The following is a 16,563-nucleotide window of genomic DNA, read 5'->3' as shown; positions in this document are numbered from 1 at the left end:
ATACATACGTACATACATTGATACATACCTACATACATGCCGCATACCACTGCCTACACTATTGCAATTAGTTGAGCAGCACCCGGGAGCGAGCGCGTCGTCGATTTTTTTGACCTGATACCCTTGTTTCCCCTTGCCGGTCACGATATCTTCCCATTTCCTTGTTTCTGCCTCCCGAGCTCGACCTTCTTTGATTCGACTGACAGGTATGTGGTGGACTTTGCACGCCTCCCGGTTCAATCTGCATGGTTGATTTCATTTCGTGAAGCCCGCCGGCCCCAGCTATTTTCTGCCTGTCACCCTTTCTCGGCGGCATCCAACTTATTCCATCTCCCTCCTAGCACCCCCCGGCCTTGCTTCCCCCCATTCGATGAGGAGAAGGGTTGTCGCAGGGTCCAAAATATCCCAATCCCCAATGAACCAGCCTGCACACTTTAGCAACCCATTCCAGTGCACCCAAAGTCACCCGTCTGTAAACTTACACACTTAATAATCCCGAATGCAGAGACCAGAACCTGCTGCCGCTGCTGCACGACACCGATAGCCAGTTGAACAACCCCTTCGGTGTCCCCCTCCCTCGTCGCACCTGCTATCCGTTGTGGGAAAGTCGATAGTCTTGCTCGCCCAATGCCCAGGTCTGACGTGGGACAGCACCCCCAACCGCCACACTGCCGCAGCCAATAGACACTGCGACTGCCCTGTCCTCTGTCAACTAAAACAGTCGCCATTGAGGAAGGACACCGACCACCGCAACTCTCGGCGTGAACCATCGCGTGGCGGCGACGTGACAGGCAATTCCCTCGGTCGCCATCATGGGCTCGGATTACGGAGGCGGTCTGGCTGGGGACCGCATTCACGGTCACCCTCCACCCTCCGGCGCCGACAACGGATATCAGCTCGACAGAGACCGACTTCACATGACGCCGAGTCCCTCGTACCAGAATGGTGGTGCCTTCGCTCCCCCGAACCGACCCCCCGGCTCCCCTGCCCTCAGTGTCGGCAGCGATTCCCGAAAGAGCCAAGAGAGAAACAGGTCGAGAGGGCGCGACAGGAAAGCAAGCGGACAAATGCGAATATGCCATAAGTGCGGAGAGCCTTTGACAGGCCAGTTCGTAAGGGCACTGGACGGCACATTCCACCTGGACTGTTTCAAGTGCAGAGTAAGCTCACCTCCGAACGACCTGTTGCCAGGCCGGCGATACTGATACGATCTGTGCAATCTAGGACTGCGGCCAGATCGTCGCATCCAAATTCTTCCCGGCCGAAGACGAAGAAGGTGGCGGCCAATATCCTCTCTGCGAGACGGACTATTTCAGGAGGCTGGGATTGCTCTGTCACCAGTGCGGAGGTGCACTTCGAGGATCATATATAACTGCCCTGGACCGAAAGTACCACGTAGAGCATTTCACCTGCTCCCTATGCTCGACCGTATTCGGCGCTCAGGACAGCTACTACGAGCACGACGGTAACGTATACTGCCACTACCACTACTCTACCCAGTTTGCCCAGCGGTGCAATGGGTGCCACACTGCCATTCTTAAGCAGTTTGTGGAGATTTTCCGCAATGGTCAAAATCAGCATTGGCATCCCGAGTGCTACATGATTCACAAGTTTTGGAATGTCCGCCTCACTCCTGCCCAGGACGGCGGTGAGCCTTTCCCGGAACCCGAGGATACAGCTGAAAGCCGCGAGCTTGTCAAGGTCGAGGAGGAGAAGATGGAAGACAAGGTCTATCGTATTTGGAGCGTTCTCTCGACCTTTGAAGAGTCGTCGGCCGCATGCATCTCTGATATGTTGTTGCATGTCAGCAATGGGGCCTACATCGACGGTGTCATGGTGGCCAAAAAGTTTATTCTTCACGTGGAAGTCCTCTTTACGGCCGCGGACAGACTGGACGAGTCGATGAAACGGTCTGAACTCAACGGTACGTGCTGTTATAAGCAGGATATTGGGAAGTCCCCAGCTGACCAAGTACAGGGCTATCATATGGCCGCGAGGCAAAACTACTCTGCAAAAAGATAGTATCCTTCTTTTCTCTGCTTTCGAAAACTCAAGACACCGGGGTTCGCAAACTAGGTGTCACTCAAGAGTTGCTTTCGCTCGTCACAGGCCTCGCCCATTACCTTAAGCTGTTAATTCGAATTTGTCTGCAGGGAGCTCTCAAGTTCGAGCGGGAACAGCACACTCCCGACGGTCTTTACCAATTCCTCGAAGACCTCAGCCTCATCGAAACAGCCAAGAACGAAGACAGCACACTGCAGATAACAAACGGTATAGCACGCTTGTCCGCCAACGACTCGGATCAGTGTACACTGTGTCGAAAGCCGATCGAAGACCAGTGTGCATTGAGTGGAGACAAGAGGTGGCATGCGACTTGTGTTTCTTGTGAGCGGTGCGGTAAGGAGCTAAGCAAGTTCTTGGACCAGGCACGTGTTCAGCGCGATCTCAAGATTCTGTGCGCCGACTGTGACGCTCAGTCTGGCGGCGTGGGACAGAGGGTGGAACGCATCTCTAAACTTCAGCAGTATGTGTTCCTGCTGAGGGTCGCACTCGCGAGATTGTTGGAGATACTCAGGAACAATGGTGCGCTTCCTCAAGAGACTAATGCCGGCGGATACGGCTCGGCCGACGGGCAGAGGCCACCAAATGAAAGCAGCCCTGCTCCCATGTTGACCTCGGATTCGAGGTCCAAGTCATTTGCGGGAGGTGAGTCGGAGAGGCATCAAAGAGAGTCGTCTTATGAGAGCACTCTCAATGATGTGCGCCGGCTTCGAAGCACCCGTCTTGATAAGCATCTGTCTTCCAGCCTTAGGAAGGCTCGCACATCAAGGATAATGGACGGACCTGATGGGCAAGGGGTAAGGCCTGGTTCTGCCGGGGACGACATGTTGTCCAGAAACAGAGACACTCCAGAAGAGGAACGGGAAGGTGGCCTTGGCGGTTCAACAGAACAGTACTTCGGACATCAAGACGCTCTAACTCTGGACGACATCCCCCGTATCGTGGCTGTGGAACAGGCCAAGGAAAAACAGACAGCACAAAATAGGCAAAGCCGGCAAGAGCTGTTCCGTTCGCCGGCTACTCACCCTGTATTTGGTGCCGGCGCAGGTGGCGGCCATCAGAGATCGCAGTCGGACGGACGCGATGATCCTCGTCTACAGGCCGAGCCCTCGCCGCAGAGGGGTGCCGGCAAATTCTTTTCGGAGCTCTCAGGCTTGGAGTATTTCATCGTTCGCCATGTTGCTGTACTCTCGATGCATCCATTGCTTGAGCCAGAGTTCTCGCTCGAGGATCTTCTAAGCCTCATTGAGGCAAGGAAACCCCCAACGTTCTGGAACAAGTTCGGCAAAGCATTCGGGAACAAGGAGAATAAGAAGAACGTCAAGAAGAAGGGTGTTTTCGGTGTGCCGCTTGAAGTTATCACCGAAAGGGATGGCGCGGACTCAACTGATGGTGTCGGCCCCGGCGCCCTCCGAATACCGGCCATTGTCGAAGACACGATTACTGCCTTGAAAAATAAGGATCTCTCGGTTGAAGGTGTCTTCCGGAAGAACGGAAACATCAAGAAGCTAACCGAAATGGTCAACGCCGTTGATCGTGATGGCTGTGACGCCGTTCGCTGGAATGACGAGACGCCCCACCAGCTTGCAGCGCTGCTGAAGCGCTATCTCCGCGAGCTTCCTGACCCCCTTATGACCCAGAAGCTCTACCGTGTATGGACTGCCGCAACCAAGATCAAGGACGCCGAAAAGCGGAGGCACTGTTTGCACCTCGTTTGCTGCCTCCTTCCTCAGCTCAACCGGGACTCCCTAGAAGTCTTGTTCAACTTCCTGAAGTGGACTGCCACCTTCCACCAGGTCGACGAGGATACGGGGTCAAGGATGGACGTCCACAATCTGGCTCGTGTCATGGCCCCAAACATTCTCTACATTATCTCCAAGAATCCCAGCTTCTCGGACGAGCCAATGATTGCTGTTGCTTGTGTTGAGGAGATGATTCAATACAACGATGAAATGTGCATGGTAAGGATCCTCTTTTAACAATTTGCTACTTTTTGTCCGGCGCTAATTTCCGAATAGGTACCTGACGAGCTCATGGATATCCTGGGCGACTCAACGCTGTTCAGCAACAGCACTGATATTACCACCAAGGAGATCCTCAAGCGTATTGGGGATCGCTCGGTCGGTGGACCCAGACACTATGATGCCGAGCTTGTTAACAGACAAGACAGTATCAGGCCCCTGGCTACCAGGGTAGACACAGACCCCGGCACGTGGCATAACGAGCGAAGTGTCCCGGTTCAGGAGCCGTCAATACCATTCCCAGCGAACCAAGGGACACCTCCACAGCGATTTCGGGCGCCTGACCACGGGCCTTCGCCGTACCCTGAGCAGTATGGTCCGGGCGAACAACGCCCTGCTGAAGGCATGGAGAATGGGCAACGCCAGCAATGGCGCAACTCGAACTCACAAGCTGCCAATCCTGCGGCATGGGGTCGACAGAACAGCTCCATCCCCACCGGCACTGGTTAATACATGTCAACAACCTTTTGGTATATATACCTTCATCTCTACTGTGGTTTGAGCTCTATCCAATCGTGGAGCGAACCGCTGTTTCCTGCCATTTTGCAGGAGCTCATTCACGACATAGCATGATTCTGGTGTAGACAGACTTTGACAGCATTTTCGGCCGGCGTTTGATGAGACCCATTCGACCTACAAAAAGATGACGGTTCTGCGACACATTCCATTCATGTTTGCGACCTCAGCGAGGCTTTGTCTTCAGGGGCAGTATTTGACGCCCTTTTCGTTCTTATATTGGCCCAGCCAGAATTGCTGTGCTACCTTTTTTTCTTGTTGGTTGCAAAGCTTGGAGTAGTGCGGATTTATGACAGCCATTTTCTTCTTGGCAGGTCTTCTTCGATGCTTGAGTGACGGCGCGGCTGGAGGGAACTCCTCTACATGACCAACGGCCAAGGGTGGCTGAAGTCTTTGGTTCGATGGAGAGATTGTTCCGAGTTCGACTGGTGGGAAAGAAGCTTGGGTAATCGGAAGGCCGGCTTGTGGAATGGTCAAAATTACCCGCCTACTTGATCTCAACTTCTGGGTATGCTACCATCGTATTCGGCTCCGAGAGAAAGAATAAAAGAAAATCTCGACGCCGAGCACAGCTCCAGGAGGTCATAACAACTTCTTATCAAACAGAGGGTCGTCATGAGATTGAAGGATATGCCAGCAGCACAAAGCAAGAAGGCTTACGTAGTTAAGGGGTAGCGAGATAGTTGCAGTCGAACCAAGACGGAGGAGTCTCACAAGCAGGATGCTCAGACTTCCAAAATTCCATCGTCTCTGGACTTGCTCTCACGTGTTCCGGCTTGACACAATACGACTACGGCGTGTACTCTTTTCAATGAGCCCAGCAATAACGCATGCTTTGATGGCATGAAACATTATGAATTAAGGTATGCTATCTCACACGGGGTGCCATAACTTGGTTCGGTATTATTACATGTGTGGTATATTGCAATGCGTCGTCCACTTCCAACTGATTTTGCCTCCCATTGGTTGGCTGGATGTGCATGGATATCTTGCTCGTCATGATTCGGCGGCGATAGGGTTCATGTATTAAAAGTTGGTGTGCATGGAGTGACTATTAATTAATGCCCGCTTTACGCCTTCTTCTCCTTCTTCTTTTGCTCCAGCGTCCAGGCCACGGCGCGCTGGACACCCACGTTTAGTTCAACCAGGGGCTCGTAGCCGAGCCGTCGCCTGGCCTTGGTGATGTCGTAGTAGCGGGTCATGCAGCTGTAGATGATGCGCTGGCGGTTGAAGGTGGCGGGCTTGCGGACGAGGTTGAAGTAGACCTCGCTGAGGAAGCCGAGCATGAGGCCCGTCTCGCGCGAGATGAGCCAGGCGCTGCCGGGGCCCTTGTCGCTGCCCGCGGCGCGCCACACGGCGCGCGTAAAGTCCCAGAAGTAGACGGGCTGGCCGTTGGTCACGAGGAAGGCCTCGCCGTCGACCTTCTCGTGGTCAGGGGTTGCGTCTCGGCGGCGGCCGTGACGAGGAGGGCGCGCGCCGCCAGCAGGTGCGCGTGCGCCACGTTCTCCACGTAGGTGAAGTCGAAGAGGTTGTGGTTCTCGCCGATCTGGACGTTGTGCTTGCCCTGCTCGTAGATGTTCACCATGTGGTAGATGGCCTGCATGTCGCCTTCGCCGAAGATGCCCGAGGGTCGGATCGAGGCGGTAAGGAGATTGGGCGCGGTCTCGGATCGGTTGGCGGCCAGGGCTATGGACTCGGCTTCGGCCTGGTCAAGTGGGACGAGACATTGTTAGCTGCGGGGCGCTCCGTCGTCTGCTGTGTGTGCGATGATACATACCTTGGTTTCCGAGTAGTACTCGCTCTGCATCTTGCCGCGGATGACGGGGTACATCTCATTGGCATTGATGAGGTCGTTCTGGTTGTCGCTCATGATGCTGGCGGAGCTCGTGAAGACCAGGGCCTTGACGCCGGTCTGCTGGCAGGCGGTCACGACGTTGCGCGTGCCCTCGATGTTGACGCGCCGGAAGAGGTCGTGGCTGACGTTGCCGCTGCCCTGGGCCGGGGGCGAGGCCGTGTGGATGACGACGTCGGGCTGGATGCGCCCAAACTCCTTGACGAGCTGGTCACTGTCGGTGATGTTGGCGTCGACGTACTCGACGCCGTCCGACTCGGGCCGGCGGTTCCTGGTGCACTGCATGTCCATGACGCAGACATGGCTGCAGCTCCAGCTGCGGAGAAGCAGGTTGACGACGTGGTGGCCCAGGAAACCGCAGCCGCCGATGACGACGACGCGGCCGAGACTGAGCTTCTGCTGGGGCTTTTCGGTGGCCATGGTCGCGGAGTTGGGATTTGACAATGGATTGGAACCGTCAAAGTGTACCTAATGGGCAAGAAACAACACCTATGCTCGCCTGCGGTCCAAGTCCAGCTTTAGTGCGGCTATGGCGCCCGGTGCCATCGACTCGCCGGGGGTTCATGGTTAATGGGGTGATCGGCCAAGGGTCCCTCCCACCTCCCTAATTGACTGCCAATTGACTGCCCTCACCGCCCCATAGTTTAGTGGGCATCTCGGTTGGGGGGGGGGGTGCGACCGATCAGAGCCAGGCACGAACGACAGCCATGTTGCCTCAGACAGCAAGAAGCGATTTCAGCAGGATTCGCCGTTTATTCATATTATGGAAGCTGGTGGTTTTCCTCCTCTCGGCCTTTTCAGCAAAACATACACGCGCTCGCAGCCCAAAGCAGGGAATCAGAGTCTGCATCTACCAGTGACGATGCCTTATCCATGCCAGTGACCGTATTCCTTGATGCTGGCCATCCACTCCGTCCGCTATCCTCAAACGCCTTGTATGATATCACCATCAGCCAGCTGCAAAAAGCAAATGGATATTAAAGAAAACCCTGGGAATCTGCAGTCGTGAACGTCAAAAAGCGTAAATCATCAGCCGGTAAAACCCCGCTTCGGCGCATGGGGCAATACGCCTCTGCTTCGTAAAGTACACGTTGGAAGAACGAGAAAACATGACGACTCGACAAGTCCGCCTAGAGGTCCTCTATGCTTTGCTGTACAGACCGGCGGAGGCGGCGGTTATACATCTTCCGGTCCTCGGGGGTCCCCCAGAATAGCTTATAGGCCTCAGGGTGGACAATTGTCCGTGGATCATAGGGTGGCTGCTCTTCCTCCAGGGCATTGATGACGGCATCTATATGTTGTTTGATGTCTTCACGGCGTGACGGATTCGGGGTATAACAGGGTGTTCCGTCTTGCGCAATGCGGTGGTGAAACACTCGCGTCTCGAACTTGACCGACGGTTGCTCTTCCGGGAAGCGAGGGCTGAACCGGAGCTTGAACCGGAACGAACCTCCGTCAAGGTTCGTCATAGGACGCCCAAAATACGTCAGGTTCCACACGAATGGATTGCCGTTTTCCAACTCGACACTGTGAGGGACCTCGCTTCTCTTGTATGACTCTCGGATCTGTTCAAACTGACGCGCGAGATTAACAGCTACAGTACCGTCCTTCACCTTTGGGTGGAGGCCTTCTAAAGCCCATCTCTCCGATTCCGTCTCCAGGGTTGCCTTGATGTGTCTAAGGCGGCGCTCGAGTTCAGTGTAGTTGAACTTTCCATCCATGATATTGCTGGAACCCTCAAAGGGCATGCGCGAAAAGGCCTGTCCATCCTTGACTTCCTTCTTTGCCTTTTCAATGGCCTCGAGGTACGAATCATAGTACCAGAGAAAACGATGCTTGACCAGGTCTTTGAACGGCTCCCAGGGCACGGATGACTCATCAATGTCTTCGTCGGCCATGTCAAGATCATAATCGTCGTTGTTCACAATCGAAGTCGGCTGGACGGTATTGCTACCAATGCCTAAGTATTCTTCCATGCGCTGGATGACGGAAATACGGAGCGTCTCGTGTCGAATCTGTGGACATGTCAGTTGGACGTGCGCTCCGCTACCCAGCCTGAGCCTGGCAAGAACGCCAGGTGCCTTACCTTGGCGACGTATTCCTTCTGGGCCTTCTTGTCCTGGTCTTCGTTGGCGTCCTCAAAGCCGGGCTCATTCTCGTACGGGTTGGACGACATGAGACTCTGGATTGACAGAAGAATGGACTCTAGGCCCTGCGCAGCAGACCACTCCTCACCTCGCTCGCCCCTCCAAGTTCCCAGAATGGATAGGCAGACCTTGCCATTGGCGTATATGTTGGGGTTGAAGCGACAACGGCCATTGCTGGTGGTCATAGCGGTTACCGCAGGCGACTTACGCGGGTACTCCTTGTTAAACTTGACGGCGAACTCGAAAAAGCCGAACTCGTAGGGGGTCTCGTGGGGGCCAATGATCATGGTCCTCACATTGCGCACATCTCGATCTCGAAAGGCCACGGCCAGCGAGAGGTCTGAGTTCTTTTGGAGGTCGCTAATCTCCTTGGTAATGCGGATGATGGACTGGTCAGCCATGGTGCCGGCTATGAAGATGACAGGATATTCCACATCAAATAGAAGAGAGAACAAATATGGTGGCGATGGGGGAGATGTATCGAAACACAGTTTGGGTTTGGTATCAAAGATGGTGGGGGGGATGGCAGAAAGTTGAAGGGCGAGAGAAAGTAGTCAGTAGTGTTGTGGTGGGCGGTTTAGGCTTCCCCAAGAGACACAGCCTGGAATCAATCACTTAGGTAGCTGTTTTCTTTGGCAGATATCTCGATGCCCCGATGCCCCGCTGGCGTTTATCCCACGGACAAACAAAAGTAAACACGGAAGGGGGGGTGTGTGTGTGGATGGTACGTGGTTGAGGACTTGAGGCTATTCCACGTCGACTCAGCTGGAAGGAGGGGTTACCAGTGGAAGGTTGGCAAGTCACGCCCAGGCCCGAAGCAACAGGCAGATTTAGGTAGATAGAGGTCAGAAGCTGACGGGAGGCCTAACAGGGTTCTGGGCAATACAAACGAAGATCAATCGAACTGAATCGACCTGACACGTACAATGCAGGTACCTACGATCTGTTTATGATAGCAGCAGCCTGGGAGGTCGTTCGAGATGGATTGCAAGTAGCGCAGCGTAGCCTAGCGTGACCGGGCGGAGAGGTGGGCAGTGGGCAGTGGGGTCAGACTAGTGCGGGGCACCGACGCGCTTGCTGCTTGCTGCTTGCTGCTTGCTGATACAGAAGGCCGGCCTGCCTCTTCATACTGCCGCCGCACCATTTACAATTACAGGCTGTGGATGGGAGACGAGTACTCCGTACGCGCCGGCAAGTTGTCCAAAAAGTGTGCGACTATGCCAACTATCGATACGTACCGTAACATGAAGTGCATTTCCATCAATAGGTAAATCCATGTAATCAGCAACTCCCCATCCGCGTTTGATTTGTCACTCCCATGTCTCTCGGTGAAAAGAAAGAGAATTGTGCTACAACGCATGCAGGACAGCATGCTGAGTCTTGAATTCCATCTACATACACAGTCCCTTGATGATCTCTCTGTAACCGTCAACCTCATCGGGCGGCCCGAGCCTGATTTAGGCCGACAAGCTCCATCTGCCCTACCTCCCTACCTACGGCACTCGAGTCAGGCTGCGCCTTGGTGCCCATTGTAGCCTGAAAAACCAATGTGGCCCCGCAAAGTCAAGGAGGGATTCCTGGCCATGGTGATTGACTGTTATTCACAGCCGTTGCCGTACTATAAGTCTTTCGGATCGCTTGGCGTTATGGAGGCAGAATACAGTACCATGACAATTCCTGTCCATGTTTCTCGCGCCATGCAGGGCCCGTCACACTTATACCGTGTACTTCTAGACAGCCAATATCCACCCAACAATTCGTGCCGTTTGTTGAGCCTGGTCTTCACGGCCGCTGTATGTATGCTGCCTTGGCATAGAAAGGGTTGCCGGTCTAACCCAGAAGGATGTCTAGCCGTACTCTTTCCGTGGCAAATTTGTCATGTCACCATGCTCTAATTCAGTCCCGGATGCACTGCTATGGCCATGCACCTCTGGAGCGATAGCGGGCTGGGCAGTTGTGATGCCGCCATCCGTAACTATTGCAACGAGCCTAAAGTAGATAGTCGTGGATGACGCAGAGGCAAGTTTGCACAACTAACGATACCGTGTCTCTGGGAGGCGATGCTTGCTGGCGAGACGATTTGGTCTGCGTAGCGTTGCTCGTTGCACATAGCGACCGCAGCGTATGTTGCATGCAATAGCCAGCGGGGATATCAGGAAGCATTCAGCGAGGCGGACCTTTGGGCTTCTTTCGCTCGATCTTGTCATGCAAGGGATTGTACGGCGCTGCTACACCGATCACTTCCTCTTGCTTACCAGCCCCTTTAAACTCGTAACGACCATCAGGTGTTACCGTAGCAGGAGCACCTTGACTCGGTCGAGCCTGTTGCTCACTGTGCAGTCTGTCCAATGACTCACCTGTGACTGCGTATTGCGACCAGTTGATAGGCGGGCATCGATAGACATTCTGCGCAGCGGGTAATGTAGACCATGGCTTGGAATCGTGATTGGGCGTGTTCTCGTGGTTCTCATCCTTGATTTGAGCATCATCATCATGCGCCATTGATGAGGATGACGATGAGCCAGGTCGCCCTGCACCGGCCGAGTCGCCCGCCATGCGCACCCCGCCGCTCTCCAAGTCGGCAATGAAGGCTTCCGGGTCCTCCAGGGCGGCTTCTTTCGCCTTCTGCAAGGCGACCATATCTTTCTTGGCGTTATTGCTCTGCATCTGGAGGATAGATATAGCGGATTTGAGAGCCAGGACATCCGGATTGGTGTCAAATTCAATAGGCTCCGGTGGCGGCGGGGCGACAACGGTTTGCGCAGGATGCGAAGAGTAGGCATGCGACTGGCGAGGGGGAGGGAACTGGACCGGGTTGAGCGGAGGTGTGATTGGGCTCACCGGCGGCCGCGGTGGTGATGGAGGCGCACTACTTTGTGCAGCCGTGGCTACGGTCGTCGCTGCAGCTGGCGGCGCCCTCTGTGGGACGGTGGGTATGGGGACTGGACTCTTCGTCGCGGCATTATGTGAGGATGGTTGTGCGACAGGGATTCCAGTGGGTGCGGAAGACGTCGAGGGAGCAGCTCGAACTGTAGTGTTACTCGAGTTGTTGTTGGTTGGCGGCGCATAGCCGGCGATGTTCGGCACTGGGACGGGTACTGGTGTCTGAGGGATGCCAGTCCCATCAGTGTTGAGGGTAAGACCTGGCATCGCAGTCGCAGTAGGGGTCGCGGCTGCGGTTGCAGGTACAAGAAAAAGGGGGTAAAAGGGTTGGTCTAATTCGGTCAAATATAAAATCGGTAGGCTGTGTCAAGGTCAAGGTATAATCGAGGGGGCGCGTCACTTGTTTGTTCTCCGGTCAGTCGGAATCTCTGGTCGATGGGAGACTGGAATGACGCCACAAGGTCGATAGTGCGAAAGCGGGGAAGCCCGAAGGGGCTAGCCTCTGGCGCAGTGTCTGAAAGACCCTCGAGGCCCTAGCAGTTGAGAGTTTTTCTTAGATGGTGAGGTTTTCCCCTCCCCTCTTTCTTGGGGTGGTTGTCGGCTATATATAGGGATCGTGCTAAAGGGAGAGGGAGTGCTGCAGCAAAAGGTCGCTTGCTCTTCAAGAGTCGAAAGTGAGGTTGGGAGGAAGGAAAGGGCATCGAGGTTTCGCCCTGAATGGAAGTGGACTCGCCCCCAACCTTCCAGCATACCTACCTAATGTACAGTAAGTAGCACGCCTCGGACTAACCAGGGAACACCCGATTTGACGGGCCAGCGTGGTGGGTCCCCGACCTGCCGGGAGATCTACCAGACATCTAATACTCCGTACTAATCTGAAGTATCCATCATCCATGTACGAGGCCGCGCGTGGGGGAAGCTTCATCAATAGGTATTACCTGCAGAAGTAGAACCCCCTTGTCCTGAATGTTAACCACTACGTTCAGTTCAACCATAGCGCCTTCCGCAAACGCCTCACGCCTGCAGGGCGGCCACGTTCAGGCGGTGATGGTGGGACTACGCAGGAGGTACATGTGTATCCGCTGGTTTCTAAAGCAGTTGCGGCTCGCCATTGCCCATCCAAAGGCCGTTGGGCGCGGTAACTCCAAGCGACCCATTCCACGCTGGACACTTAATTTTTCGGATGCTTGCTGCAGTGAAGGGGCTTCAAAGAAACGCCTCTTCTTGGCAAGATCGAGGACGGGCATGGAAATATAGGTTGCCTGTGCTTTGTAGTTACCTTGGGTAATTGGTTTTCAATATGCCACGCGAGTATGCGACATGCGTGGCCGCTCCGGATTGAGAGTGCTGCAGCAGTGTCTCAGCTGACACTATTTACATGCTCGTCTGGGGCTCGACTTGCTTTTCAATCGCCAAGACTTGCTTCTTACTCAGCCTCTGCAATCCCTGCCTGTCATGATTCCAACTACCATTGGTAGCGTGTATACGGGATGGCATCTAGCCCAGTGCTGTCACAGGAGCAAGCTCATACTGACACTGGACGACTTTGGCTTCACAAAAGCGGGCGTCAAATGCTACCTACTTCACAAATCAATAATTCGTATTTGCGTACTTACTCATGGGCGGCAGGCTTAAGCAGGCTGGACTCGGTGGTTTGTCAAGTGATTACGGAGTACAGATATAAGCTTTCTATAAGTTGGCCATCCGCCTGACCTGTTAATCCATGCAATTGCGTCCACTAGAAACTGCTTGTCGTTTACGCCTTCCTCGTATTATCTCATATTGGTACTCCGTACACTTAACCCTTTGAAAGTTTATTAAATTTAAACCCCTATAGGTATATTACGGTTTATTAATAAAATTACATTAAACGTATAAGTACGAGCTAAGTTAACTAAAGTATAAACTTATTTAATTAATAAATATAATATTTTTAAGCTCTTTTTAAGCTCTTTTAAATTAAACGAATACATTTTAAAGACTAGATATATTAGTTAACATATATATAGTAATGTTATAATATAAAAATAAGGTTTAATTTTATCTAATATTGTTAACCGAAAAGTACGTCTGATCTAAAAATTTAACAATCTTTCAAGAGGGAACCTGTACGTTTGGCAGGTACGCCAGTCTAGATTGCCATGTGCGACTCGCGTGTTTCGGCTTCCTGCAGCATTTGACTCTCCCCTAAACTAAAAAGTTTCCCCCAATTCAATTCCCTTCGGGGCCTCCAAGCCTCCAAGCCTCCGAGCCTGGTCCCGACGATTCCCCCAAGTGACACCACCCGACGGTAACCTGAGTACCCCCGCCGTCTGTCGTGCCGTTCACACCGCTATCAACGCTGTATCTGTTGGCTTTTATCAAGGCTTCCCCTTCAGCTAGGAATCGATACGATCTTAGCCAAGTATTATGCGCAAGGTGTTACATCCACATCGGAAGACGGCGATACTCCTATTGTCTCTACACGACCGGGGCTGTTTCTGTCATACCCTCGGTAGGGTAACTTCTCTTTTCGGGGACGTCTTGGGTCTTACAAAGCCTAGAAGCCTGCAGACAACGGAACCTTGTATCTGCATCTCTCAAGGACCTGCATTTCACGGCTGGGTTCCTGGGGAGCCCGTGGAACTAGGGGCAACCTTCGAGGCTAGCACACTTAAAAGCTCCGGTTACCATGGTAGCTTTGGGCCGTCTACAGAAGTCAAGGTCGCCCACCGTTCTTGGATCACCATTAGCAGATGGTAGCATACCGCCACAAAATCCAGTGAGCCCGCAAGTGTTCACCGCGCCTATCCCCAGGAATTTCTCCTATCCCATAAGTATATCCACCGGCACTCGCCCACAAAACCACTCGGGCACATCAAACCGGGAAAGCTCAATCTGCGAGCAAGTGGGTGAGGTCTCCAGCGCCTCCCCTTACTCTGGCCCCGAAGGCCGCTTGTGGCCAAAAGAGCTATTACTCTCCCCCAACGCCCAACCACCCACGAACGACGGGGATTTTGCAGTCCGGCGTCAACTCGATCAACTGGGCTTACAAAAGTCTTTCGCGAAGGAGAAGGCGAGCACGAGCAAGAAACAACGGAGAAGCACATTGCTTAGCCTGTCTGCATCTTACACGCGGAGTACAGCGTCGATTGGACACATTTTGGATTCAGAAGAGACAAGAGAGGCCAGCCTTAAACCAAACAAGGCGCCAAAGGCTCATTTCTTTGGCGAATTTACTCTACCCAACAAACATCCGCGATTTAAGCGCACCTCCTTGGTTCGGCACAAGGCGGCCTCGTCGTTTGACGCATCGCAGCTGGTTCGGTTTTATACCACCAGCCCACAACGTCCGGCCTCAAGCTCTCGGATTTGTGTCGCTTCGGACAAAGAACCGGAGCTAGCTGTAGAAGCGTTTCCGTCGTATGCTAGGGGGAACACCGGAGACGATAGCATACATCGAAGCCAGCTCCCTGAACACCATCCAGCTCCCAAGCCCTCGAAAATGAGTACCGACGATAGCAAGTGTGCAGCTGTTGACCGTCGCTCTGGTATTGGCGGGAGGAAAAGGGGCAATTCGACTTCGGAAGTCGACAAGCGGAAAGGAAAAGAAGGAAAAGGCCGGTGGTTGTCTCAGCTCAAGGAATGGGTGTCGGTATCTGAGCCTTCGACCCAGGCGCTCAAGCAGCACAAAAGGGATACATACAAGCGAGCTGGTATTGCTATAGATGATCCTAGAGCTGGAGCAAAGCTTCATATTCCCACGACGACGCTGCCATCGAATGCCATCAAGCCCTCTGGCCGTGGCCCAGAACCGGAAGAGATCGCCAAGCGAAATATAGAGAACAAGAAAAGACTGCGCCAATCGTTCAGCACCACCGGAGGAACGTCGCAGGGATCGCGCTCTAGTACGAGCCAGCATTCGTCGATGAGCAGCCTCCCTATGCATTATCTGAGAGAAGATGCCTAAGCAGAGAATGGTCGCGGCGGGTCTGCAGGACTCTGCCTCATATGTGCATCATAACAGCACTTATGTCTCTTTACGGCTGCATTAACAGGTCTTTTGCCTGGCAAAGACCGATGTTTCGCAAGTTGTACGAGCAGATCTGGCCTGCCTACGAGTATGAATTCCGCAGGGTGGCCATGCAACAAAGCTATGGTAATGAGATGATGGGCTGACCACTGATCGACATGCGTGGCGTTTGGAGTTGTCTTTTTGGGATCACATGCAAGTGGCCTCCGGATCTGGAATCGCTAATAGCTAAAATAAACTCACCACGAATGTGGAATATATAAGGATTCGTACACATACCCATTAGGGACCTATGTCAGCAAGTATATAGTTCTATAGAAGAAGAGTCGGAGGCCATGACACTATACCCTACTATGTACTCGCAAGACACTGCATCAAATATTAACGAGGTTCTATTTTTATAGTTGTTCTAAGGGGCAGACAGTCTTCTTCCCCATATCATCATGATTCCCCCAGTAATGTAACGAAGCGCTATGACACTGACACTGGCTTGATGGTACTTGTATGGTTCTTGTTGTTTCAGCACGGGCACCAGCGCGCGTTATACTGGTGAGAAGCTGGGTGGGGAGATGATCTACCGCTCTGGCTTAGCGTGGGGTTCCATCCCGAATGACGTAGTTGATTGCTTTTGGCAGCTTTTCCCACGCCGCCAACCTCCCACGATCATGCTCGAATCTGGGATCGGGCGCGACATCCTGGTCAGTGGTCTTCATAGGCAGCATGGGAATTGGGATAAGCGCCATGCTACCAGATGGGAATCCGGACTAAACTCTCCTCTAAACCCAGCTACGAGCCTCGCTAACACCTGTTTCCGCACGGCTGGAATTGGGCGGGCGGGTCGCATGTTCTTCTTTCAAGGTTTCTGCATGTTCTGGTTGTAGTAGGTACGGTATCTGCTTGCGTCACTATGGCCTAACCTCGACGTTGTACATACATACTGTGTTTTGAAATCCGGGCAATCCCAACAAGATTATTGTTCTCATTCTCAATCACCAATGTTTCACGGCGCTATCTATTATTCCTTGACCACGTTGATCGCCAAGCACGTCGCTGTATAAGCAGACGAAGCTG

At 53.3% G+C, this 16,563-nt stretch overlaps 5 protein-coding genes across 5 annotated transcripts; 2 read left to right on the top strand and 3 right to left on the bottom strand.

The window, feature by feature from the left end:
* Positions 1-791: 791 nt before the first annotated feature.
* PG985_006632 (RhoGAP domain-containing protein) lies at positions 792-4,532 on the top strand (the record flags this gene model as incomplete). Its single annotated transcript, XM_066826401.1, has 4 exons — positions 792-1,160; positions 1,225-1,924; positions 1,978-4,022; positions 4,080-4,532. Coding segments are annotated over 4 exons (3,567 nt in total), but the record flags the coding sequence as incomplete, so codon positions are not given.
* A 1,136-nt stretch (positions 4,533-5,668) lies between these two features.
* Positions 5,669-6,870, bottom strand: PG985_006631 (3-beta hydroxysteroid dehydrogenase/isomerase; the record flags this gene model as incomplete). Its single annotated transcript, XM_066826400.1, has 3 exons — positions 5,669-6,022; positions 6,061-6,303; positions 6,376-6,870. 3 exons carry the CDS (start codon positions 6,868-6,870, stop codon positions 5,669-5,671), a joined length of 1,092 nt encoding a protein of 363 aa, XP_066686007.1.
* A 710-nt stretch (positions 6,871-7,580) lies between these two features.
* PG985_006630 (Ubiquitin-conjugating enzyme) lies at positions 7,581-8,998 on the bottom strand (the record flags this gene model as incomplete). Its single annotated transcript, XM_066826399.1, has 2 exons — positions 7,581-8,465; positions 8,537-8,998. 2 exons carry the CDS (start codon positions 8,996-8,998, stop codon positions 7,581-7,583), a joined length of 1,347 nt encoding a protein of 448 aa, XP_066686006.1.
* A 1,762-nt stretch (positions 8,999-10,760) lies between these two features.
* PG985_006629 (uncharacterized protein) lies at positions 10,761-11,747 on the bottom strand (the record flags this gene model as incomplete). Its single annotated transcript, XM_066826398.1, has 1 exon — positions 10,761-11,747. One exon carries the CDS (start codon positions 11,745-11,747, stop codon positions 10,761-10,763), a length of 987 nt encoding a protein of 328 aa, XP_066686005.1.
* Positions 11,748-14,151: 2,404 nt separating this feature from the next.
* PG985_006628 (uncharacterized protein) lies at positions 14,152-15,429 on the top strand (the record flags this gene model as incomplete). The annotated part of the gene is made up of 1 exon (XM_066826397.1): positions 14,152-15,429. One exon carries the CDS (start codon positions 14,152-14,154, stop codon positions 15,427-15,429), a length of 1,278 nt encoding a protein of 425 aa, XP_066686004.1.
* Positions 15,430-16,563: the final 1,134 nt, after the last annotated feature.

This window comes from Apiospora marii, assembly GCF_038362585.1.
Source record: "Apiospora marii strain CBS 49790 chromosome Unknown utg000004l_segment0_segment0, whole genome shotgun sequence".
Taxonomy (NCBI): domain Eukaryota; kingdom Fungi; phylum Ascomycota; class Sordariomycetes; order Amphisphaeriales; family Apiosporaceae; genus Apiospora; species Apiospora marii.
The sequence above is the reverse complement of the archived record's forward strand: the minus strand, read 5'-3'. Positions and strand labels throughout refer to the sequence as shown.